Here is a 27,564-nt window from a genome sequence, read left to right as displayed (position 1 = left end):
TTATTGCAATGTAATGGTACACTTTTCAACTATTTTTGCAGTACAAATCAAAAGACGATGGTTTTTACCATGGTTCAATGGAAGGAGACAATCATAATACAAATAAATAGCTGACATATTAACGAAAGAGAGGGAAACCAAAGAGAGCCTCTCTTCTGCAGATAGGACCTTTAGACATGTTTGGCCTGATTTCATCAAGTTTCAAAGATGATCATGATGATTATCTCTCCTGGAGTGCCACCCTGCAAAAAATCGGTTCAATGATGTCTCGCTTGCTTTCTGTCAAAATACAAAAAAAAAGTTTGAGAGAAAAGTCCAAGTTCAACACAAAAAGAAAACGGCAGCGTTAGAATTTTTGTGCAAAAATTACGTGTATCGGTGAATATTTTTTCGGTTTGTGAAGTGTACAACCAGTGTCCATTGTTTGTTTGGAGAATTGCAACGAAATATCGCGTTTGTGCTTGGGAATCCAAGTGCTTCCGAAGCTGTTTGCAAATTACGTGTTTGTCTCCCCTCTCGACAGTCGTCGTCGATAAAAGTTTTCCCGTGTTGATCTTCTGGCAAAGTTTTGTAAAAGCAGCGAAAGTGCGACGTCTCTTGCCAGATCAGGAATCGAAAGAAAGTTGTAGAATCGATAGAGCCGCTGGTGCGATAGAGCAGGCAGAAAGCAAGTGCAAATCGGTTGCTGCCGAGGCATGGCAAAAGATAACAACAATATCAACATAGCGGACGAACTTTCCTCCAGTGGAAGCAGTGCGGCAGGTGCGGGGTCATCCTCGGCCGATGCACTGAAAGGAAACAGCAGAACCACGACAACGGATCAACAATCACAGCAGCAGCAACTGAGCTACGGCAGAGGAAGAACCAATGGGGTGCTGGGATCACACTCGGATACGGCCAATAGTGGTGACTTGCACCAGCAGCAGCAGCACACGTCGGGGTTAGGGTCTCAAAGATCAGCCACTAGCAGTTCCAACGTTGGACCAGCGGACACGGAAACTGGAGGTATGACTACTATCATTTGGTACCTGAACTAATTTGAAACTTTTATCAGTTTAACTATAATTGTCTATTTGTTATTTTTTTCATCAGTGTACCTTGTTGAGTTCACTATTATTTTGGTTGTTCATATAAAAAATTGAAATCGATAGTTCAATTTAATTTTAACAAACTTTGAGGTGCAAATTTCATGCTTGTTTGTCATTCATGCGTTACCCAGGCGTTCTGAAATTGATGTCGGACTTGGTTTACCGACTGGTGGCAGCTAAATCACCTGGCAATCGTTTGTCTTATTTGTCAGTAACTCATTTCAGATGCTTAATATTAAAATAAGACGCCCGGCAAACCTGTACGGTACTTGTGTGTTGTGTTGTTACAGTCCTGAGTACCAATGGTGATGTAGAAGGCCGAAAAATAAGATCTGAATCCTGGACGATTGCTGGCCATCCCCTTTACCTGTTTCAGGTATCAGAATGCCGGTTCCAGAGGCACGTTATCCTCCATTTGAGACATTTGTGCCATCGTCATACATATAAGCCTATCTCATCATTTACCTGATGGAGAATGGGACAAGGGAAGGGAATTAGGAAAGGGAAAGTTGATGAAAAAGGATGCGATGCCTTAGACGAGGGAATGAACGCATAAGCGCAACGAAAGCTCATAGTCCATACCACAACGGATTTAATCAGTGCCCTGAAAAGGACACTGTAAAACGCATAAGAGGAAAGAGAGCCTATAGCTCATTGGAGGTATGTAGCTTGTGACGTCATGTGACTTTCAATGTGACATTGAAAAACACGTCATCGAAAGCATCCAAAATATTCAAGAAGTCACCCAAGCAAAAACTATGTTTGAGCGAATACTTTCTTGAATACGTATACAACTTTGTGTAAAAGATTCACTGTGGACATCCCCAATTGATAGGCATGTAAGTTCACATGAATAGGCATGTTAGCCAGACGAACATCACAGATGTGATAATCAACAATGCTTTTCAAGCATTTCAGAAAAAAAAAACGAAGTAGCCAAATGCATCTAGGACTCATTCCTTCTTTATACAACGCACGCACCATTTTGGGATAAAAATATGGAGTAATTTCACGCCATAAAAATACCCAATAGAAAACTACAAGAGTTCATGCAGTGTTGGGTTAGGTGGAATTCTATGTTAAGTCATCCATGAACTGTACTTCCTAAGTATTCCATCAAACTGAAGCATCTTAAATTAATGTTTGAGCTGCTTCAGATGATATAATCGTAACAATACTGCCAAATATTAGCGAAAAGATGCTGAAAACAAGAGCTTGCTTAAAGGCATCCATAAGGAAAGGTTGAAACATAATGTTAACGTTATTCTAAAATATAGCATGGTCGAGGCACGTCACTTCATTTATTTACCCTATGAAAATGACCTTTTTGAAGTGGGCTACACATGCTAAAAATTGATCTGAGGTTTCCTAGCCGTAGCCACTACCCAAAACTAGACAGGATTACATTCTTCTCAATTACAGCACAAAAAGAAAACATCAACGACAAACCAAATCAGTGTCAATTGAAAAACGCCAATGGCGAAAACGTATTAAGCGAACTCATATATGTAAGCTAATTTACAACATTTGAATGATCTCCCCCCCCCCCCCTTATTTAGCCTTAAATTTGAGACTTAAGAAGGGCAACTTATTATCTCGGAGAAACGCAAGATTACTGTGGATAACGCCCTAATTCTCCACAGGCTCCGTTTGTGGTTAGATTTTTATTAGACCCCCCCCCCTCCCCCTAACCATTCATTCCTTGGCACGGTAAGCATAAAACCGCAGAACACCATGAATTAGGGGTCACCTGTTTAGTGGACTCTTACCACTGGATCAGACGGTCCGTAGTGTTATTCTTAGCCAATTGCGACAACCGCTACCGACACTACACAGCTATTTCGGCTTCCAAACGAGCTTGAACAGCCCTCAAAGCCTTCTTTGTTGAGGTTGTGCCGCCATGACCCTCTGGGCCTGCTTCTGCTGCGATGTCTTGTTGGGTTCCAATCTAACGCTTGCTTGCATATTTCGTTCCCGCTCCTGCTAAGAGAGTGGCCAATGCACCTTCGTTATCGCCTTTTTGATCCGTGCACCTATGTCGATCTTGGTGCTACCATCAGTCGTCATTTGACTACAGTGGTTTTTCGATTTTGTCACGGTTCTATTTAATCACGCTTCATTATATCACACTCGATTTTAGCACGCAATTTTTTTCGATTATATCACGCTATGATAATCGATACAAATATCGCTAAGCACATATTCCAAACTATATAAGATACATGAATCGTCATAAGTAAGATATTTTGCACATTAGTATACGATTATGGTGCCATTGGTGACAGGTCGGACACAGGATTCGATTATCTAGAGTCACATTCCCATGCTTTGTTCTGCATCGAGTCTGGTCTGTATGCGTCAATTTCACGCGTTATATTTTCCATCAGGGGTCTCCAGTTAGCCTTGGTGAATAAGGTTTTGGATCGCCAATTCAGAGACGGCGGGTTCGATTCCCATTCCGGTCGGGAACTTTTCTAGACTTTCCTATGCATAGTGTATAATTGTACTTGCCCCACAATATACAAATTCATACAATGGCAGGCAAGGTAGGTACAATGGCAGGCAAAGAAAGCCCTTCCATTAATAACTGTGGTAGTACTCAAAGAGCACTAAGTTGAAGAGAGGCAGCCCTAGTTCCATTGGGAAAAGGGGGTTTTCGTTAGAATCTTACTTTGGTTTCCTTTTTTGTGTTTCAATTATTATTAACGAGCTTTTCAAACCGGGGCTCGTTCATGTCGTAACCCACGGTTTCACTTCGCTTCCGAAGGGAAAACTAACATTTTGTAAATTTATCGGCTTTTAAAACTTGATATGTTGTTCAGTTACTGCCAACCAGCATATCGAACGATCAGAAATTAAAGACAGAACCTTTAAACTTCGCGACAATTGTACAACAAAGCGTAACGAGACAACATCGCAAAAATGTCAAATTTTGATTTTTCAACCAGAAATTCCCAACCTTCTGGAAACTCTTTTGAAAATGTTAAGTACTCGACGAAAAATTTAAGCAATTATCTTTATTTTGTGTGTAAAGATTGGAAATCGACAACATATGGAAACATCGTTCCATGAAGTTCAAAAACTATGTTGTAGAAGTGCAAATAATATGTACCTCCATTATTTGATCAAACTTACAGAGACATTAAAAAATAATTACATACAAGAATATTTGATTTCCATTACCGGGTTTGATATTTTGTTCGTTTTTGTTTGATTTTTTTGTGTGCAAGTGTATTTTGATTGAAACACGCTTTGAGAAAAAAGCTGTTTCAATTATATCACGCTCCAAGATATCACGCGAATTTTTTTTTCATTCGTGATATAATCGAAAAAGTACTGTACCAAGATGTGAGAAGCTTTGAACATTCTCCACTGCTTGCCTAGCTACTGTAAAACTGGAAGAGTAGGTATCAGTAGGTCGGCTCCAGAGGCACGTTCTCCTCCATTTAGGAAATTTGTGCCATCGCCATGATCTCGAGATAATTCACCATTTATCCGAGGGAGAGAATAAGGAATGGATGGGATGGGATAGGGAAAAGGAAGGTAAGGGAATAGAATCGTCAAAAACGCATAGCGTATTGTCTATCCGGTTGGAATCAAGATCGACATTCAATCAAAAGTTGCCATTTTCTTGGTCCACAAGTGTCGCAACTGTTTCGCATCTAGTGCGCTGTGTTGCTGACAACAACGGGAAGGATGCGCACTAGGGGTAGTTAGGGTAATTTGGCCAATGGGGCAATTCGAGCACCACTGGAAAATCATCTAAAATCTAGTAATTTCGAAAATCCATCTAGGAGCTCCAATACTGGCCTGATATTGAAGCGATTGAAACATTAGAACGAAGTAATTTAGTCTCATAGTAAATTAGAAAAATAAAATTTAAAATTGTTGGCCAAATTACCCCGACGAGGTCTGAACAAAAAAAAAACACCTCATAATACTTCTCTTGTTTAAATACCTTAGATAACTTCCAAATTAGTTTGTTTTCTGTACACTTCAAGTTGATACTATATGATTCAACATCAAGCGAAGCAAATTAAGTTTGTATTGCATTAAGCGATATAAATTCTTCATTGGAAATAGGGTGCTCATATTACCCCGATGGTTCAAAATCGACTCAAAAACAACACTTTTTTCAAAAATCATTTTTTTGGCATTTAAACACGATTAGACTACGATATTTTTATGCAACTAGTATAGTATTATCAGAAACATTCTGACCATACGATGTACGAGAAGTTCAACGTTGTTTTCTGCATCTTCAATCGACTTTTGCTTAAGGTGGCCAAATTACCCCGATTTACCCTACCTTTGACCAACCCCATGAAACGGCTGTCATCCACATATTGTGGATTTAGCACCAAATTGGTGTCGGAAGTAACTTCAATGACTTCTGCTGCCTTTTCTATTCGTTAAACATAACTTCGGAAGTAGTGCGCTGTATAGTAAAGCTGATGCTTTATACAGCGCACTACTTTCGACGTTATGTTTAACGCTTAGGAAAGGCAGCGGAAGTCAATAAAGTTACTTCCGAAACCAATTTAGTGCTAAATCCACAATACAACTGGATTGAAGCCAAAAATTTGGTGCTGGACGTGATGCTAATTTGAATTGGCGGTTGCATAAAGCTGAAAACATAGTGATTTTTCTGTTTGAGCAGGCGCGACATTCACATTTAATTGACTTCAGCGTTGTTTAACATGGGCTAAATGTAGTTTCATACTTGTGCGTTTTGTTAATTTAACAAAGTTCACTAAACGCATTGCACAATATGTGTAAATAATCGTTTCTCGATCACGAATTTATCTTCGTACGACAAAGTTCGCATCCGCACGTAGCAGATTGGCCAGCAGACTGAAATTTCGTAAACAAACCCGTGGCGCCCCACCAAAGGCGGCGGCTTCAAGAACTAACGCTTTCTTCAGGGGGTTGCCTTTGACATGATTGAAAAACGTCGCGAGTTGGGTCGCGTCGCGACTTGATTGTGCGAAGTCCGGTTTGGTGGCGGCCCGACAAAACAGCGCCCTGAAAAGAATACTGTGATAGATAACGCATAAATCGTAAAGAGAGCCTACAGCTCTTTACCACAGCGAGTTAAAAACAACAGTACGTCCTGAATATTCAAGTTTCTGCAGTCAGTTTCACTTAATAAATGTTTACCGAGTACACGGAAACGCAGTTGTGCAAAAACTGAACAGTTACATATCAAATGATACGAAGTTCCATAACCGGATTCACAGCTGTCACATGCGAATGAATCAGCTTGCTAAATATTCCCCTCGTGATAGCTGAGTCGGCAGTAATCAGTCAATGCTTTGACGAGCATACTGTAATTCTGCTTTGACAGATTTGTAAGATACTTCGCCACCCTTGAATATGGCTCAGTATAATACAATTTTGTTTGACCACATAACTCCCAAACTGGTCCAGTATTGTTTGTGCTGAGTGGCAGCCCAGGTGTGAATCTGATGCTTTACCCAACTCTTCGATACCGGAATAGCTGGCTCAGGTCCAATGAAGTCATGTGATGCTCCAGTGCGAGCTAACTCATCAGCCAATTCATTTCCAGCGATGGAAGAATGGCCAGGTACCTACCCATACAAGGTGAACAGCGTTTGCTGAATTAAGCTCCTCGATTTGAGTTCGACAAGCGATAACTTTGTCGACCTAGAGTTGGCCGAAGCAAGAACTTCAATTGCAGCCTGGCTATCTGAACAGAAGTATATTACGTTGCCCATTACGTGCTGATTGCACTCCGCAAATAAGAGCAAATATTTTGGCCTGAAAAACGATGCACTGTCTACCAAGTGATTGGATTGTTCTCACTTTTCCCCTTTTGCCACCACACATGACATTCATAGGTCAGTTTTGGTCGAACAACAGTTGTATAAATCCTTGTTGACCCCAAGTTTTACCAAAAGTTCGCCGGCATTGCCCGAAGGCCATACAAGCTTTCTTGATTCTGAACTCAATTTAAGGTGTCCAGGAAAGCTTCTAATCAAGAATGACTCCAACCATACGCGCCAACTTGTGACGTAGTTGATGGGGCTGTGCCTCTCAAAATCAATTAAATTCGGAAAATATCGACGCAGCTTGTCTTATTTAGGCATATTCACGTGAAAAATAATACATTGAGTGAAGATCACTGCGTCCAGATTTTAGAACTATTGTGATATACCCTTTTGCTGTGAGGTACGCAAGTTATCTCAGTAACATATTTGTCACTGAGATACCTTGGTATCGACTGAACTCAAGACCATCTATTATTGATGAATAGAGATCCTGAGTTACAGTATGTGACTCCTCCATTCTGGCGAGACTAGCTTTATGAAGCCAACCACGTCCTTGGGAGATAAGATCCATATGTCAGCAGGCCCTTAAAAGGGCTTGCTGAGAACTTTGAACCTACGTTGAGTGAGTGCACTGCAATAGCAGAGGATGTGTTCTGATGTTTCCCTCTTCTCGTCACAGAAGCGGCAATTTGAGGTTTGGATTGCTCCGATCTTTTGTAGATGGTATTTGCAGGGGCAGTGTCCAGTTATTAGACCGGTGTAGATGTTGAGATCCCTTTTGTTGATACCTAATAGTTGTTGGGGTTTCTTGGGGTTTATCGTTACGAGCCTTTTGGATTGGCTCGTATGGGGAAGTGCACTCCAGTTTGATGTGATTTGACTGACCATATATTTGTCCAGTTCCATTTTTACAGAGCAGTCTGAGATCCCGCAGAAGGGCTCAGGGCCAATTAACATTTCATTAGATCCTCAGCAGCTCAGCTCATCAGCATTCTCGTTTCCCTCTAGACCCGTATGTCCTGGGATCCGATATAGGTAGACTCGATTGCGTATGAATAAGTTTTTCAAAGCCAGAATGCATTCCCACACTAGCTTTGAGTTACAAGTGTAGTTATTAAGCGACTTAAGTGCCGCTTGGCTGTCAGAGAAAATACATATTTTTGCAAACCTATACTTTCTCCTCAGGCACAATAACACGCATTCTAATATTGCATATATATATCCGCCTGAAATACTGTGGGCCACTGTCCTAAGTGGACAGAGATTTTTGTTCTAGGGCCATAGATTCCGGAGCCTGTCAGATTATTCATTTTCGAACCATCTGTGAAGAAATTTATAGAGTCTGTTGGAAAGCTGGGTCCACCTCCTTCCCACTCCTGGCGGGAAGGAATGAACACAACGTAAGGTAAGTCTTATAGGGTGTCCCAGAAAGTATGGGCACAACTTTGCAGCTCTGCCATTTGGGAATGGATGCATAAAGAAACTTTATTTTCACACATATCCTGCCTTAATATATCAACATCAAATGCCAATTATTAAAATTTGCATTTCACACTTCGTTTGAATGCGGTAGAACGTTTCCTAAAAGACATTTTAAAGCTTCTGCACAAATTGCTATATTTTTCAAAAACATCGCTTAACAAATTGTTTTCTACGTATGAAATTAAGCACGATAAAAATTTCAAAAAATATATCCGTGTATTTCTACATGCGTATCTATTATACAACCCTTTGTTTGAATTGAAAATTCATACTTTTGGATCTGAAAAATGAATTGAAACACCAAAATCGATATTTTTGAAACCCCGTTTTTCTTATAGTTGAAAACAAGCTTCTGAATATATATAACAACGTGCAGAAAATAACATTTTTATTTCACTATAAGTAAAATAAATGCTTTAGCTTTATAAAGTGTAGACTGAATTATTTTTATTCCCGTCAAAACATGTTTCAAAACTCGAATGTCTGTGAGCATATCTGATCCAGAAATAGAAAAGGCGAATTTTTCAGTTTTCTCAAAATTCTGAAATACCCGTACGCACAGGCAAAACATATTTTTATAAAAAATTTCAATAAACCATCTGAGGAAACATGTTTTCGAATGTATAACGTGAAAAAAAAATCGAAAAAAATGTTTCGAATTTGGATATTTGGCAAAACCGTAAATTAGTAGCTTGTGCAGAAGTTTTAAAAGATGTTTTTTTATTTTAAATATTCTGCATACAAAAAAACCTTTTTAATGTATAAACTCTTTACAGGAATCAATTAAAATACTCTGAATAAAAATACAAAAATATAAAAATTGTTGTTTGTTAAGAAAATTATTGTATTTTCCCTATACAAAGTTGTGCCCATACTTTCTGGGACACCCTATAATTGACTACCGTTTCCATCCAGTCACTACAAATTCCTATTGCGGGATTTATGGCAAATTCATTTAATATGCTGAGGTGACCCGTAAGGTCTCCCGACAGCAGTGTTTTTGTTCTCTTTAACCTTAGAGCACTTTTTTCCGCTTCCTGCTTTATGAATTGATCTAACCGGGGCAGGTGAAGCAATGCGTCTAGGGCCAAAGTGGGTGTACTACGAACATATTTTACTTCGCCTGAATAAACTAGTTGTGTATGATTCAAGAAAAGGGGTTTCAGTTGGACCTTCCTCCGTTTGGTGAAAGGGATAATGGAAGTTTTTTGTAGGATTTAGGTATGCCTAGTTGTTCCTTTTGACACCAGAAAAAAGTGTGATTTAGGGCAGATTACATTCTTTCCACGATAACACTTTCGAATTTGCCTCGTACAATAATGACAACGTCATCAGCATATCCAACCACTTCGAAGCCTCTTCTCTCTAAGCTGTCTAGAAGCTCATCCACCACCAGTGACTACATCATAGGAGAAAGTACTCCGCCTTGCGGACACCCCCTTGTTGCTTTAACAGTAATGTATGAACCGCTAAGCTCAGAGGAGATTTTTCGATTAGCTAGCACAGCATGTACCCAGGTAACAATGCATGGGTCGAATTTTCTCCTCAACATTGCTGACCCTATAGACGAATAAGAAGCGTTATCGAATGCGCCCTCAATATCAAGAAATGCTACAAGAGCAATTTCTTTTGCATTAAGTGTTTTTTCGATCTTTTGAACTACCGTATGTAGTGCCGAGATCGTAGATTTTCCACTTTGATAAGCGAATTGGTTTTCGACAAAGGCATTGCTTTCATAAATTTGTGATTTATGTACTCGCATAGTACCTTTTCCATAATTTTGATCATTACAGGGGATAAACTTATCGGCCTGAATGCTTTGGGGTTGGTTTTATTTCTCTTTCCTGGCTTTGGAATGAAGACAGCCTAGATTTGACGCCAATCGTTGGGTATATGCTCCAAAATCAGACTTGCCCTAAAAATCTCAACCAAGGATGGAATCAGTGTTTTCTCCTCTTTTTGGATCAACGCTGGGAATATTCCATCCATGCCAGGAGACTTAAATGGTTCGAAAGATCTCACAGTTCTCTCAACCCTGGCCCGAGTGAAAGCTTTTTTTGCAACCTTTATTGCATCTTTTTTAGATCCAGAAACCCATGATTGGATCTCTTGTGGATCTGAGACAGCAATTCCAGTGCCTTGGTCGCCGATGCTCGACTCAGGGATTGAATCAGGGAAGTGGATTTTTAACAATTCGCTCAGTGTATCGCTAGGCTTTACAGTGAGCGAACCATCCGTCTTTCGGAGGCTACCCACACCATTGGAGTGGTTTTTTGAAAGAGTTTTTTGGAGTCTGGCCACTACGGGTGTATTCTTTATGCTTTCACACATTAGAATCCACGATTTCCGTTTGGCTGACCTTATTTCTTTGTTGTAGTCCGTCAGGGCCTTTCTGTATAGGCTCCAATCGCCGGTTCGCTTGGCACGATTGAATTTCCTACGCGCAGTTTTCCTAAGCTTCTCAAGAGTTTTATTCCATCATGGAACGTCTCTACTCGAACTAATTGATTTAGTTGGACAGCTCTCTTGGTAGGCATTAAGGATTTTGTTTTTAATGGATTTGGACGCATCTTCCAATTGTGTAATGAACTTGATGTGACTTTCTATGATGTACTCTTCGGATTGTAGGATAGCTGAGTAGGATTCCCAATCAGTTTTCTTAGGATCTTTAAACGTTTTTTCTATCGTTAGACCCCCTTCCCATTCGAGGAACATGCCAGTTTTTTATTTTATCAGAGATAGACCGACTACATAGAGTCCAAAACTTCCTGACGAATGGAGTTTTCAAACGTAAGCTTGTCACCAACAATACAAATGTCAATGTTCTTGGAAGAGAGAAACTGTAACAGGTACTCACCTCTGGTGTTTATATTTGTACTTCCCCATACGGTGTGATGTGCATTTGCGTCACACCCTATGACGAAGGGGATGTTGTGTCGGTGGCTGTAGGCTACGAGCGCAGCTATTTCTGGAGGAGGGATTTCGTCCACGTCACCTGGGAAGTATGCCGAGACCATCAAGATCTCTCTACTCCCTCTAGCGGAAGGTACCTCCATCCTGACAGCTACGATGTCCCTTTTTCTGAATTCTGAAATTGAAAAGTATTTACAGTTGTTATGTAATAAAATAGCCGCTCTAGGAGAAAGCTGGCTGTCATCATATATACCAACTTACACGAGTGTTGTGGAATACCTTGTTACAGTGTTGGTAAAATCACACTCAAAGCAGACTCATGAACCACTCCTGCGTGAGCAAACTCGCGCGCGATTCTGAATCATTTTCAAACGCGCGAGATTTTCATGCAAAATTTCGCTCTCACGAGTCAAGCGCCGAAATCACGTTCGCTTGTAAAACGAACACAAATCAATTTGAACGGCATTAAAATTTATTGTACGCTAGATTTGCTTTTGTTCTATCATATAATCCTAAAAATTTTGATGTAAATAATAAAAACACCCAGAAATGAAACAATGAGTGAAATCGCGAGTCAATTCATGCATGATTTTTTCGGCGGTGAGTTTGGCGAGTCAAGAATCGCGCGTGAAACAAATCAACCATGAGATTTGAGAATTTGAGTTTTTACCAACACCGACCTTGTATTCTGGATTTATTGACCCATGGGTCTTGAATGAGGGCCACGGTTAGATTCTCTTTGGTGAACCTCCGACAGAGCACACCCGTGGCGCTCTCAGCATGGTGCAGGTTCACTTGCAGAACTTTAGTCGCCATTTCCGGGGTTCCCGCTTTTTTTCCGGACGACGACTATCCGGCTTTGGATGTTGCGGATCATCAGGGTGTCGTTTGGTGTTTGGGTTGTTTCTCTTCCCTGTAGCGACCTGGTCCGCCAGTTTCGCCTCTGTGGTCAAACTGTCGCTTTTTGCAATCCCTTTGCCCTGTTTAGATACCTTTGGTTTGGTACCACTAGAGCAGGGAGTCGCATGTAAGCTTCGAGCTTTTCCTTTAGAGGCGGACTGACTAGCCTTTATGGTGCTTTTGGGGTGAGATTTACTAACTTCGCCCGAACCGGAGGCTTCCTTCCAAGCTGACTCTTGGGTCGGCCTTCCAGTTAGCCGAACCTTGCCCGAACAGGAGGCCTCCTCAGATTGCTCTTGGGTCGACCTTCCAGTCGGATTGGCGGTATCGGCAGTCGGTTGATCTGTAATCTTCCTTAGTTGGATTTGACCAAATCGGTAGTTGAGGGTGTATTTGGACTTCTTCAACTTTTCCATCGACGCACCCTCTACTGTGAAGATCCATTCGACATGAATGTCTTTCAGAATGGATCGTTTCATAATACGCTAATTAGTTGTTGTGATATCATTTTGGCTTTCTATGAGAGCCTTTATTCGGTCGTCGTCATAGCTGGAGCTTTGTGGGAAGAATGCTCGGATCATCTCTGGACGTGGAATCGCCACTTCGTCCATTGCCATCAGCTCTGCACCTTCCTAGGGTTTCATGGATGGGGATATTCTCTTTAACCACTAAGCAGTCTCTGATCCTTACAGATTAGAACCATGTAACCGGACTTGTAGATGAGGTTGTTGAATTTGGGTTTTATTGGCTCGTTTCGCTGTTGAACTACTCTGAGCAGGAGTGCTTCTTGTAGAAGGTCTAGCTGGGCTGTAGTGAGTTGGACGGTGGGAAAGTCTTTGGATAATATTCCGACCTTCACGCTTTTGGCCATATCACTGTAGCTGATAGCAGCTGTTTTCCTCATGGGTGGGTTTTGTTGTCCGGACACGTTTTTCTGAGGCGCGCTTTTTGTGGACTGTTGGGCGTGCTCTCTCGAATCCAGATGGTGCTTCACCCTTTTTGTTCGGGGTCCTCTGTGGCGGATTTGTCTAGGTCGTTTCTCGAGCGTTTTGAGGAAGTGGGCTCGCTCTCCTTATTCAGGATTATGGACAAGGCCTCATTCCGGTCTTTTCCCTTCTCCCGGAGAGTTCTAAGCTGCTTCCTCTGTGAGCGTGTGAGTGTGGGGAATTTCTTACTCGGAGCCCCCTTGTCTTCCGTAGAACCCTTGTTATCTTCGGATCCTTTACTACTTGCTAAAGATTCTTGGGGGTTGATGACGATCCGTATACCATCATCTTCGTTATCTTCCATGTCCAGCAGGTTGGAGTCGGTCGATGAGGGGGGTTGTAGATCTGGATCAGCTTTTTCGAAACATGTGCTGCTGCGGGAGGTAAGCGTTGAGGGGCAGGATATTTTCATCTTCTCCTGCGAACTACTGAGTAGCTGGTCTTTGGTAAGGCCAAGCTGACTCAGAGTATTCTCCACTTCGCTCTCACACGACTGAGAGAGGCAGTCGTCACCTTGAAGGTTGTTTGTAGAATTTGTACTCATTTTTGGTCCCACGAGTAGCTAGGGAAATAAATGTCCGCTGCACCAGTGCCTCGCCATAGTGCAGTAAGGGCTGCTTACTGGGGTGTTCGCCCTGGTGCACTCCAGGCTCCGTTCGCGGTTGAGCATGTTTAGAACCCCCTCAACCATTCAGCCCTCGGCACGGGACGCATGACACCTTGGCATTGGGGTTTATCCATTTTTTACACGTTTGCCATGAATAACAGCCATCGCAACCTTCCTCCTTTACCAGGGCTTAGGACCTGTAGCTCAAGTTCTCAATAGTTTCACGATCTTTCGGACATGCAACTACGGAGAACCATCATTGCTATCATCGCTGTGTTAAAATACACATAAATAAAAAAAACGGCTTCGGCTCCTCGTGTTTTCGCTCGCTCTATTGTATATTTCGCGTTTATTCGCCCCTCTTTATTCCTCCAGGTACCTGTAGTATAATGAAAAAATATGCTAAAATAATCTTTTAATATGAAGTATCTGTCCCAACTCACATATAGCACTTTTCGTCACTTTTTGATCAACTTAACGCTATGAATACTATTAATTTTCAATGTACTTCCAGAAACTAAATATACCTAAATTGCGATGTTTTATAACAATGTTTGACAGAAATACCAAACCATGGGCGTCCCGTATTAAAAGTACCCGCATTTCTTTTATATTTCAGCTATTCCCGAGTTACCGCGCCGGGAGGAAAACCCATTCTCGTTCAAACACTTTCTGAAGCGTGATTCATCACTGGGCTCGAGTGCGGCTTCGTCCAGCGGAATTACGTCCAATGGATCCAACATCAACCACAGTCGCAGCACTTCAAATATCAACGGTAATAATCACATCGGCAGCTCTAGTTTTAACTCCTTGAACAATAGCAACAATCTGATAAACAACAATATGGGCCCCGGTACCGGAACGGGAATCTGCAGTAACGCGTCGGCATCGCCATCGAAATCGGCCACGACCAGTTCCTTGCACAATACCAGTACGACCGGGGCTAAACCGAAAATCCCCCAGTTCCAATCGGTGAACACGCTGAGCAGTGAGTCCAAGATGAAGCGATCTCCGCGGTTTCCGTCCTTCGATTCGCAGTCCAGTTTGTCGGATTTAGCCGATGATAAGTTTATGGCGAATATCTACCACAGTCGGAGCAACAATTCGTTCAATTCGGATTATCCTCTGGGTGGTGGTGGATCAACTTCCGGTAGTGGATCACAATACGTCCAACGTTCGTATTCCAATTATGACATGGAAAGTCCCGGTTCGGTGGACTCCCCGAGATTGGCCGGGTCGCAGAATTTGCACAATTCGCCCAATTTCGGCGGAAGAAGTCGCGAGAATCTTTCCTCGACCCATAGATTGGGAGCTTCGGAATTTTCGGCTGCTCTGCCGGATTTTGTACAGGACCATTTGGTCATGGAACAGTGGTATACCTTGGGTTCTCCAAAGTGTGTCTCACCGGTGTCCGTGGACTTCGACCAGCTACCGGATTTCACCGTCAACAATCTGGATGCGGAAGTGGGCGGCCGCGGTCACGGTCCCATTATCAACGATATGCCATTCGATTTGACCTATAACAGTTCAGCTCCGGCAGGAACCGGAAATCCCACCTCCGGTGCTAATCCCAATGCAACGAACCGGAATCGCACACCACTACGTAATACTTCACCGAATGTTCCTTTGGACCTACCGCCACAAAATCTCGACTTCTCGTTCGATCTTCCGAGAAGACGGGTCACCCCACCGCCGGAACTTCCTCCAGATCTCACGGAGAACAACTCCACCGGGCCGCGGTCTGGGTTCTACTTTTCCGACATGGATCGGAACCATTCACCTCCTCCTTCGGGATCTGCCGCCGATAAAATCCATCGCCTGCCGGATTTCCTATCCGACGGACCTATCCACTCATCCGGTCGGTTAGCGGACGTAACGCAGGATACCCCACACTTCAACTCACCGGATGCCGAAGCCAGCCACCAACAGCAGCGATTGCAGCTGGAACGACAGGAAAACGAACGGCTGAGGCGCGAAATCGAGGATAACCGACGGATTATAACCGAGCAGGCCCGGCGGATAAAGGAGCTGGAGAAAACGGTGGAAACGGCCAAGAGTAGTGCCACGTTGGCGCAGACGGTGGAGGGATTCGAAGGAAATTTAGACCAGAGCTATGTGAGTATCCAACGTTTGCACCGATGAATATTTTCTACAGCTTCCGGACGATGATTGTTTTCACTTTTCGTTTTCTTACAGCTGAGAGCAGCCACTGCCGAAACGCAAGTGATAAAGCTAAGACAAAAGATCAAGAGATTGAATGTAAGTATCTAAAACTATAACCTAGCATTGAATCACACTGCTTTTCTTTGGCGAAGCTATAGAGAATTCTGAAAATCTTGGAAAAAACGAACAACACTTGAAAAGCAAAATTTAAATTCTTAGAAATTGGTTTTTGCAGCGATTTGAAAAAAAAAATCCGTTCTAGTTTTTTTTTTAACTTTTGTGACGAGATTCCTGATTCCATGTTATGGAGGAATTTGTCGAGAGTTTTGAAACAAACTTCTAGCAGTTCGTGGAAAAATGTCAGGAAGAATCGCTGATGCAATGTATGCATTACCTCGACTGGGATCTGGTCATTCCCATGGCGGGTACTGACTCAGTTTTGCGCCACGCACCATTGACAGTTGCAAAAAACCTCCGCATATCGTTTCGATTCATACTTTTTAGCACTTCTCTCGGTAGCTGGAAGCAACGCTAATGTTTCTGCATATAATATTTGTCGCATCCATCTCCATTGGTATTTTTCTTCCCATTTTAGTCGGAAATCGAATCCCTTCGGCAGGAGAACGACATCCTGAAAGAGGAAGGTGCGGTAGGTGGAACTGGCGCGGGCGTCAGCGATGGTGCATGTGGAGGAGGTACTTCCAGTGGCGGTGGTGCTGGTGGTGTGCCAGGCAGCAGCAGGGGTTTCAGCGCGCGACATAACCCACGGCGTTCGTTTTCACGCGCACAAGAGCTTTCCCACGAGCTGCGACAGGCCGCGGCTTCGGCCGAAAGTAATCTAAGGTAAGTGCGGTATTTTCTGTGGGAAACACTGGTTGGATTGTTGTTGCTTGATTTCAGTGGGTGGAGTGTTTATGGGGTTTAGTGCTATGATGATGAAAGGACATATATTCAGCGAAATCATGCTGAGAATGACGGGCCCGATTTCCGGTCGGTTCAAAAACTCGCACTGGGAATTGACTTCTCTTCCTTTGGCATAGCATATCTTCATATGTAGGTCCGTACGGAATTTTTGGTGCAAATGTTAGTTATTCGTAGAAATATCCCAAAAAACTCTTGCTTCTTAAAATGATCGTAACGATGAAATGGAATCAGCAGCAGGATAATATGAACCGAGGCCAACGGTAATGATTACAGCGAACAAAAAGGACTTGCCATTGAAAACTCGGTACGTGGAACTATCAATCTCTCAACTTTATTGAGAGCATTCTCATACTCGCCAATCTATTGAAGGACCACGAGTTCGGCATCGTAGCGCTGCATGAAGTGTGTTAGACATAGCAGGTCCCTTGGTATGGTGCGAACGTTCATTTAGAGGTAATCATGCCATCTACCCGCCATCGGGCAGCAGGGACTAAAGTCCTGGGGCCTGACGCACCCCCCCGCTTGCGAGTCAGCCGCGTAGTCGCCGGCTAAGAATAGGACTACTAACCCCAATTCAAGGTGTCAAGCGACCCGTGCTGAGGAATGAGTGATCGAGGGGGTGAAAAAGATGCTCGATCTTTAACGGAGCCTGTGGGGTACCTGGGCACCCCCCCACAGTAAGCTGTCCCTTACCGCGTTAATGCAGGGCTCTGGCGTGGTGGACATTCTTTCCCGTGCTACTCGTGGGATTTAATCATGAAGTCAAATAAAAATCAGAATCTAGGTGGAAATAGTGGTGGGATCAACCCCTTCGCAAGAAGCGGGTTGATGAGATCTCCGACAAGGAGAAGTGAGGAGATAGGCGCTGGGAGTTGCGTACGCAGCTCAAGCGTGGGTGCTCCAGTCCACTTCCCGGCAAGCCAGCCGGTGGAGGTTATGGACGGAGCGTGGTTGTTGAGGGCCGTCAACCGAGGATCCAAAGGACGGTCCGCAATAGAGGTGGCTGAGCAGCAGCTTGGCAAAATCATCGGCTTTGCGTCCACTAAGTCGAACATATGCAAGGACCTGAAAACGGCCTTGCTTCGACTTAGGGCGTCGATCGACGATGCCAAGCAGGAGCACGCGGCACTCGCGTTGCTGACTGCTGCAGCAGCGGAGCCTGCAAATGAGAAAGTGCCGAAGTTTACCCAAACGGAGGCCTTCTCCTTCGCAGGAAGTCCGAATAAGGCGGAAGCGACTGCTCGTGACAAACGGGGCAAGCAATCGCAGAAGCGGGCGAGGCAACCGTCAGGCGAGGAGCTGTCTGGCGGTGCCCGCAAGGCCAGGCGAATCATTACCCCGAAAGTCGGTAATAATGCCGGAAGGTCGGACCCCAGCCAGGGTTCCCGGAAAGCTGGGAAGGGTGGGCCTGAAAAGGCTGGCCCGTCCCGGAACGATGGGAACAAGGGGTTGCGACCGCTAGTGGGCCCTCAACAGCCACAGAGTAGGGCGATCCAAGGGGAGGACCCCCCTTGGACGAAGGTAGAGCGGAAGAGGAAGAAGAAGGCGAATCCGCAGGTAGTAGCGCAGAACGCCAAGCCAAGGCGTAGGAGGGCAGGTGCCAAGCGCGAGAAAGGCGACGCTATCGTCATCAAGACGGAACAGTCCAAGTACTCGGACGTCTTGAAGATGATGCGAAGCGAAGCCAAGCTTGAGGGTCTTGGAGCCGACGTACGCAGTATTAGACGTACTCGTACGGACGAGATGATCCTGGAGCTGAAGCGCCAGAAGGAGCACAAGGGCGCCGCCTATAAGAGGCTGGCAGAAGAGGTCCTTGGTGAGGGTGTGCAGGTGAGGGCTCTGACACATGAGGCGACTCTGAAGGTCAAGGACATCGATGAGATCGCCGAAGTGGAAGAGCTCGTCACGGCACTGCGGCAACAGTGCGATGTGCAGGTGGCCGCCGCAGCCGTTAAGCTACGGAAAGGGCCAGCAGGGACACAGATAGCTTTGGTTCAGCTACCTGTGGCGGACGTCAAAAAGTCCGTTAAAGTAGGGAGCATAAAGGTGGGTTGGTGTGTATGTCACCTGACATTCCACGAGCCACCAGAGGTTTGCTTCAGGTGTCTGGAACCAGGACACAAGTCGTGGGACTGCAAAGGCCCCGACAGGCGCAAACTGTGCAGGCGATGCGGTGCTGAAGGTCATAAGGCCCAAAGCTGCACGAGTCCGCCCATCTGCATGATCTGTACCGGGAAATCCTCGAACAACAGACATCCGATGGGTGGCCCAAGGTGCCCGGCCTTCAAGAAAGCCGCAGTGAACAACAAATCACAGTGCAGGTAACGCAGCTGAACCTGAACCACTGTGATGCGGCTCAGCAACTGCTTTGTCAGGCAGTTTCTGAGTGGGAGACGGATATCGCCATCATATCGGACCCATACCGAGTACCCGCCGGCAACGGCAACTGGGTCGCGGATGGGACCAGAAAAATGGCGGCGATATGGACGACGGGTAAATACCCCGTTCAGGAGTTGGTGTCTACTACCTATGAGGGCTTCGTGGTCGCCAAAGTAAACGGGGTCTTCTTCTGTAGCTGTTATGCGCCTCCGCGGTGGCCGATCGAGCAGTTCACGCAAATGCTGGACCGCTTAACGACCGTGCTAACAGGGCGAAGGCCGGTGGTAATAGCAGGCGACTTTAATGCCTGGGCCGTGGAATGGGGAAGCCGTTTCACGAACCAGCGGGGTCAGATCCTGCTAGAAACACTGGCCATCTTAAATGTCGACTTGGCTAATGTCGGTACCAAGAGTACCTTTAGTCGAAACGGAGCGGAGTCAATTATTGACGTGACCTTTTGTAGTCCTGGCCTAACAAGTAGTTCGAACTGGAGAGTAGATGATGGCTACACTCACAGCGACCACCTGGCGGTTCGCTACAGTATCGACTACAATAACAGCAGACAGCGGATAGAAGAAGAGGCGGCTAGGCCAAGGCCAAGCCCTCGCAGGTGGAAGACATCATACTTCGACGAAGGGGTATTTAGGGAGGCGCTCCGCCGTGAGCGAAACTTAATCGGTTTAGACGGCGACGAGCTGGTAGCGGTGCTCTCACGTGCGTGTGATGCGACCATGCCTAGGCGAGTCCACCCTAGAAATGGGAGGCCACCGGCTTACTGGTGGACCGACGCGATTGCGGACCTGCGCCGCGCCTACCTACGGGCTAGGCGGCGGATGCAGCGAGCACGATCAGAGGAAGAGCGAAACGAATGGCGGGTGGTGTTCGCCGCTGCAAAAGCCGCGCTTAAGACCGAGATAAGAGCAAGCAAAAAGGCCTGCTTTGAGGGTCTCTGTCAGAGTGCCAATACGAACCCGTGGGGTGACGCCTGCAGGATCGTTATGGCCAAGACGAGAGGTGTGATGGCTCCTACAGAGCAATCTCCAGAGATGTTGGAGGGGATCATTGGAGGACTTTTTCCGCGTCATGATCCTAGTCTTTGGCCTCCTTTCGTAGGACAGCCGGGGGCTGGGGCTGGCGATGAGGAGAGGGTCACCGATGTGGAACTTGCGGGGATAGCTAAGTCCCTTAGCGTAGGTAAGGCCCCAGGTCCGGACGGAGTTCCGAACCTAGCCTTAAAAGTAGCTATTGCAGAGGCTCCCGAGATGTTCAGGTCTGCTATGCAGAAATGCCTGGACGAGGGAGTTTTCCCAGAAGCTTGGAAGAGGCAGAGCCTGGTACTATTGCCAAAGGCGGGGAAACCACCCGGAGACCCGTCGGCATATAGACCAATATGCTTGATGGACACGGCGGGGAAGGTGCTCGAAAAGATCATCCTCAATAGAATGTTGCGGTTCACCGAGGGCGAAAATGGTCTTTCGAGTAACCAGTACGGCTTCCGGAAGGGGAGGTCCACCGTAGACGCTATCTTGTTGGTTACAAAAACCGCCGAGAAAGCACTCGAGCCTAAGAGGAGGGGAATTCGCTTTTGCGCGGTAGTGACTCTGGATGTAAGGAATGGGTTTAATAGCGCCAGCTGGTCTGCTATTGCCGATGCGCTCTTGCGTCTGGGGATACCGGAGTACCTGTACAAGATTCTCGGAAGTTACTTTCAGAATCGTGTACTAATCTACGACACGGAGGTGGGTCGGAAGTGCTTTCACATAACCTCAGGAGTCCCGCAAGGTTCCATCCTGGGTCCGGTGTTATGGAATGTCATGTACGACGAGGTGTTGAGGTTAGAGTATCCAGTGGGAGTGGTGATTGTCGGATTTGCCGACGACATTACGCTCGAAGTCTACGGTGAAACGATCGAGGAGGTAAAGTTGACTACCAACCACTCGATCAAGGTTGTGGAGGCGTGGATGCGGTCCAGGAAACTGGAGCTGGCTCACCACAAGACAGAGGTGACGGTTGTTAACAACCTGAAGTCGGAGCAGCAGACGGAGATCAGTGTAGGAGACTGTACTATCCTGTCAAAGCGCTCCGTCAAACACTTGGGCGTGATGATCGACGATAAGCTTACCTTCGGTAGCCACGTCGATTATGCCTGTAAAAGAGCCTCCACAGCTATTGCGGCACTGTCCCGGATGATGTCCAATAGCTCTGCGGTGTACGCCAGTAAGCGCAAGCTTCTGGCTAGTGTTGCTACATCCATACTTAGGTATGGCGGCCCGGCGTGGGGCACCGCGCTAAGTACTAAATGCTACCGACGGAAGCTGGAAAGTACTTACAGGCTTATGTGTCTGAGGGTTGCGAGCGCGTACCGTACCGTGTCACACGACGCTCTCTGCGTCATTACTGGTATGGTGCCTATCAGCATTCTTATCAGTGAGGACATGGAGTGCTTCGAAATGCGCGGCACAAGAGGCATACGCAGGACTGTCAGGATGGCCTCTATGGTCAAATGGCAGCGCGCGTGGGACAGTTCCACCAAAGGAAGGTGGACCTATAGGTTGATACCGAGGGTAGATAGTTGGATTAATAGGCGCCATGGGGAAGTCACATTCCACCTGACACAGGTCCTTACAGGTCATGGTTGCTTCCGACAGTATCTACACCGTTTCGGGCATGCGGATTCTCCCGAATGCCCAGTGTGCAATGGTTTAGAGGAAACGGCGGAACACGTTTTGTTCGTGTGCCCGCGTTTTCGCACAATGCGTGACCGCATGCTTGCCACATGCGGGGAGGACACAACTCCGGACAACTTGGTCCAGAGGATGTGTAGGGATGAGTTTGGCTGGAACGCCGTTTCAACGGCTATTACCCACATCGTCTGGGAGCTACAGAGGAGGTGGCGCGTGGACTCGGAGAATGGCTAGTCCAGATGCAGTACAAGAGGTGGTCCAGGGGTTCGGAGTCGGCTTCGTAGGTCATACCGGTGCCCTGCGGTCGAGATCGACCCTTACAACGATTAAGTGGCCGCGGAGAGGAAGTCCCGGTAGTGGTGCTGTCGTGGCGTCGGTCTACTGGGTTGGATCCGAGCCCGCGGTTGGAAAGGGGTCCCCGGTAAGGGTCGGGGTAGGTGAGATCCTGCTGTCTGCAACCTACGGGTGCATCTGATAGGGCCTGAAGGGTAGTGATACCCTTCCTTACGGGCAGGTCAGATCGGGTTGCATGTGGGCATCAGTTCTTGATGTCCGCTCAGCAGTAGGGCGCGGGCGGGGTTGACCCTGCCCGCCTTCCGAGGACAAAGGGAGTGGCGAGGACCACTCGGGAAACTGGCTAAGCGCCAGCATGCTACCGTGATGGACTCTCCAAAACGAGTCATCGATGTTCGTTGCTGCAGGCTACGCAGCTAACCTTGTGGGTGCGATGTGCACTAGCCCCTCTCTGAAGCAATACCTTCTTGGTGGTTCCGGAGAGACGTAGGGTTTGGCGACCATAGGAATGGTTTAGTGGGTACGAGGAGAGAGTAGTCCTGGATTTTACTTTTGTTGTAGAAGACGGCCTGTCAGACCTACACTACCCTAACCTTCTGTTAGGGTGTCTGTTGAGCAGATTATCCCCCTATGGTTTAGAAGAAAAAAAAAAAATGCCATCTACCAGAGCTGTGACAACACATGAGAGCTGGCAAAAGCTTTCATCGTGATGTGCGATATGCAGAGGCGCGTAATCAGCAAGCTGACGCTTCAGATAAGACGCTGCAAATTCCATGTGGACGTGGATGAGCTTGGAATGAACTTCGCTACAACAAGGAATTTCCCTGAAAGTTCGTCAGGGTTTCTTCCAGGAGCTTATCTAGAAATTCATAGGATTTCTTACAAGATTCTTTCTTATTTTTTCGCATTCCTGAAGATTCTTCCAGATTTCTACAAGGATTTTTCTTTCATGTTTCGAACAATTCCACAATGATTTTTCATAAGGGCCTAACTGACTTGATCGATTTCTCTTCATCGACTCTAGAGCAAGAAGTAGTCGTCGTCTTCGCATTTCAACCAAAAAATCTTTGGAAAATGAATACCCTTTCCGTAATAACCCAAAGAGAGGATCGATGAAGAGAAATCGAAAATATCAGTAAGGCCCTAATGAAGAATCTGTGTCGAATTCTTTCCGGGAATCTTCTAGGATTCCTGAATTTCTTCCAAAGGTTTTTCCGGTATTGCTCCCAGATATCTTCGTGCGATTCCACCTGCGTTTTTCCCAAGGATATATATTCGTGGGATTTCTACCAGGATTTATCCCGAAATCTTCACCAAGAGTTTCTCTAAGAATGTATCGCTGATGTTGTCGCGGATTTTCTCCTGGAATTTATCTCGGGATTCCTCTTGAAGATCTTCAGCGATTCCTTCCGGTGTTCCTCTTGAGATCTTTCCGTGATTTCTCACTGGAGTGCTGCAGGTGTTATTCCTGGGGTTTCTGCTAAGAACTCCTCCAAGGATTTTATAAGGAGTTTTTCACTAATTTTCTGCCGGAGTTCCTCCAGGGATTTCTTCCAAAGTTTCTCCTTTAATTTCTTTAAGAAATTTTCGTTAGCTTTCTTCTAAAGTTTTTCCCTGGTTCTTCTGGGATTTTCTTTGAAGTGTCACCAGACATTTCTCTCGGAGTAGGGTAACGGTTGAATTTTTGACCCCTAGAGGACATTGGTTTGAATTTAATTCAAAATCAAACAGATTCAGAGGGTATTTACACATAATGATGATGTTAGTATGTTCGTAAAAGCAGGTAAAAGCCTCCACTGTCCGTTAAAAATACCCACAAGGTCATTTCTGACTGAAAATTTTATGAAAATAACTGATTTTTGAAGCATTAGTTTTCACTGTTTCGGACACCCCAATATATTTTGGACCTTCTTCAGTATATATTTTGGACACCCGGTGTTTAAACTCGTTTTAAACTATTTTGGAAGAATTTGCCGCTTGAATATGCTGGATCACATCCTAATTACTTGATTGATAAAGGCTGATAAGACGAACTTTGCGAATTTAATGCGCTAGAATGATAAACGTTTTTGTTTACATGTGCAAGTTTCCTCAGCACCGCAATCTCTTATTGTAAACATGATGCGAAACTCGCACGGATGACGAGATTGGCAAAAAATAATTTCAAGGCAAATAAGGATATTTCCAGTGAGGAAATGATTGCTGTCCGTGCAGAGCGATCTTATTTAGCGAATGATTCTAAAAATTTCCGTCATCTCATCATTAAACCTGTGTAAGTTGTGATAATAGGACACAGGGGGTCCAAAATATATGGGGGTCCAAATTATATTGGTTACCCTATCTCCGGGACTTTTTTCAGAAAATTCCGTTCTCTGTTGGTCCTGGGATGTCTCTTTGAGTTTTTTTTTCTGAATTTTCCCTAGGATTTCTCATAATTTTTTTGCGGAGTGCGTTCTGGGGTTTTTGGAGGAGTTATTGCTGATATTTTTTCATGGAGTAGGTAATTGATGGACGACACTTCTCCGACGACGTCAGGACTTCAGAATCCATCGTTGCGCTAACATCGACTCCGACCACTACCTAGTGGTGGTCATACTGCGCAAAAAACTTTCCGCCGTCAATGATGTGCTTTACCGGATGTCAGCATATGCGCAGAAACTTGAGGCAGCGTTGACAACGAGAGCGAGTTCGACATGGCCTCACTAGAGGACTGCTGGAGTACCGTAAAAGCAGTTATCAACGACGTAGCCAATAGTACGGCGTACTACCAGCGGGTAAGTGGAAGAAAACTGACGGCATGAGTGGTTCGACGAGGAACGCTTTGCGATTTTGGGGGAGAAGAATGCAACGCGGTTGTTAAGGGCAACAAGGAACCTGCAAGAACGTGGTACGTTACATACAGAAGCGGAAACAGCAGACCCGGCACTTTCGGAAGAAAAAAAAAACGCCTTTTATGAAAAAAGCGGAGTGCGAGGAAATTAAACGGACAAACATGAGGTGATTGAAAAGTGGAAGCAGTACTTCGATAAGCGCCTGAACGGTGTGGTCATGTAGACACGGGAGATAAGGCAGCAGATGAAAATGATCCAGCTCCAACGATGGTATCGCAGCTGAACTCATCAAAATTGGCTCAGAAAAGTAGGCCACCCGCCCCGTCAGTTTCTGGGAAACAGAACAGCTACCGGAAGAGTGGAAGGAAGGGAGAGAGACTACCTCTTTCATATTCACAAGAAAGACGACCATTTGAGATGTGAGAACTCCAGAGCAATCGCCTTTTCGAATTGCGTCTACAAAGGCCTATCTCTCATCGTCTTCCGTCGCTGCCACCTAAAACGAATGAGTTTGTGGGAAGTTATCAAGTCGGTTTCATCGACGGCCGGTCGACAACGGACCAGATCTTTACCATACGGCAAATCCTCTAGAAATGCTGTGAATACCAGCTGCCAGCACATTATTGTAATTTAGTCGTTTTTACTAATTACCAAATGTTTGATCAGTTTGTTAGAATTGAAATTGCATTGTAACCATTAATGATTCAAATCCAAAATCCAACTTAAGTTGTCAGGAAATGAGTAATTTATTTTGTTTATCTCGTAAAAAAATCTGGCTTGAATTCTCATTTTTTTTTATTACCCTAGGCAACTGCTGACCGGTGTGGACAATTTGCGGATGATGGCTAGTACGATTGAAAACATAGACCGCATCGATATTACCCACTCGGACGACTTCCTCTCGGATAGCGATGACAACGATCTGCTCGGACCGGCACTGTAAAACCATAAAACTCCGCGCCACGGCATCTAGGATGGCACCATCCATGGCTTGTTTATCTACGACCTCTACTATCCCCGCCTCCTTCGGATTCGTTTTAGTCATTTTTAAATTATTATTATCCCTTGCATCCCCTGTACTGATCTGGCCAGATGAGAAGAAAAAGGCGCCCCTTGCCGAACACGCTAAATTCAAATGACTTATCCTGTGATGTATCGAGTTTTGTTTAGTTATTGATTTTTTTTACGATTATAAGAACGTCTGGATGACGGTTGAAAAGGCGACAACTTGTGCAAGAACTTTTCTGCTAGATTCAGGGCTAATGGTGCTTTATTTGCAAAGAGGAGTAACAAATTGGAAAAGTTGTAATTGGAAGACACTGTGTGTTGAACAATTAACAAATTGAGATATAAACTCTCAAAAAAAAAAAATAGTGTTCCTGTGGGATGCGAACCCCCGACTTCGTATTCGCTAGACCGGCACTTTAATCAACAAAGCCACAGAACAGGTTGATATTTTACGGAATAGGAAGCCACACTGTTTGTGACTTCCACCGTCAGCGTATCAGTAAGCCGCCCGAGTTCCAATAGTCGCTGATCATTATAAAAATTATGCATATGCGATCTTTTCACACGGATGGCATGCATAATAGTGAAAAAAAGAGAAGAGTGAAAAAAAGATTGTACCTACTTCTGCAGGTGAACTTCATTTCTACGCTCGTGAGCGGCTATTGGAAGACAAGCGCTACTGGTACACTTGAGGATAGGAACTTTTTCCATAATCTACCCGTGGTACAAGAAAAAGACAGATTTATAAAGCACCGTTGACTCTGACGGACGCAAAAAGTCTCATTATTCTAAAAATGTGCAGCTGCATTCTATACTTATTTATGATATTAGGGTGCATATGTTAGAACGGTTAGCAACAGAAATGCCAACAGAGTGAAAAAAAAAAATAGTTTTGCAATATGATTGTGAGTCCAGTTTTGTTACATAGCTAGAAAGTATGGAACCATATGAAAAAGATAAAACAAAATATTAGCTTGCTGAAAAACAAATTAGGAAACGGAATTATCGCGCACAGCCATAGGGAAAGCTAAAGGAACCTTAACCACTTCACCGGACGTCTTTCCATTCGCAGTAGCACATGCTCTAGTGAGAGGCCGGTCAGCAAGAAGGTGATCTGATAACAGTGAAAAGACTGACCGACTACTGACCGTTTAACATTTGAAAACAGCGACAGTGGAATTTGAAAAATTTGAGCTTTGAAATTTTACCGCATAAAACAGAAACACACAAACATGCAGACCACACTACAAAAAGTACGATTGCCGTGATGAAAAGGTATAGAGTATAGACAAAAGTGTGAAACACACCATACCAACAGCAACAACAAGAACAACATTTGCGCACCTCTCTAGATGCATTGCATATGTATAACAGCAACAACTCATAAAACTATATAGCTATTATATTGTAAATTATGATCGCCTACTCGTTGTCTAGGTTTTATGCAAAATAAGAGAACATGTAAAAAGAAAATCAAAGCTACTAATAATGATCTTTGTCGAACAAAAGTGGA

At 44.9% G+C, this 27,564-nt stretch overlaps 1 protein-coding gene across 1 annotated transcript; it reads left to right on the top strand.

The window, feature by feature from the left end:
* Positions 1–242: 242 nt before the first annotated feature.
* Positions 243–27,564, top strand: LOC109424481 (putative uncharacterized protein DDB_G0277255). Its single transcript, XM_019699629.3, has 5 exons — positions 243–1,005; positions 14,388–15,883; positions 15,965–16,027; positions 16,527–16,774; positions 25,851–27,564. The coding sequence occupies exons 1-5, from the start codon at positions 696–698 to the stop codon at positions 25,984–25,986; spliced, it is 2,253 nt and encodes a 750-aa protein (XP_019555174.2). The 5' UTR covers positions 243–695; the 3' UTR covers positions 25,987–27,564.

The sequence above is a fragment of the Aedes albopictus genome, chromosome 3 (assembly GCF_035046485.1).
Source record: "Aedes albopictus strain Foshan chromosome 3, AalbF5, whole genome shotgun sequence".
Classification (NCBI taxonomy): domain Eukaryota; kingdom Metazoa; phylum Arthropoda; class Insecta; order Diptera; family Culicidae; genus Aedes; species Aedes albopictus.
This window is presented reverse-complemented; position numbering and strand designations above follow the sequence as displayed.

Excerpts from the sequence above, each read along its gene's own strand:
- LOC109424481 (XM_019699629.3), top strand. The coding sequence starts at position 696 with ATGGCAAAAGATAACAACAATATCAACATAGCGGACGAACTTTCCTCC. Across the intron at positions 1,006-14,387 it reads AGCGGACACGGAAACTGGAG|CTATTCCCGAGTTACCGCGC; the intron begins GTATGACTACTA and ends TTTATATTTCAG. Across the intron at positions 16,028-16,526 it reads AAAAGATCAAGAGATTGAAT|TCGGAAATCGAATCCCTTCG; the intron begins GTAAGTATCTAA and ends TTCCCATTTTAG.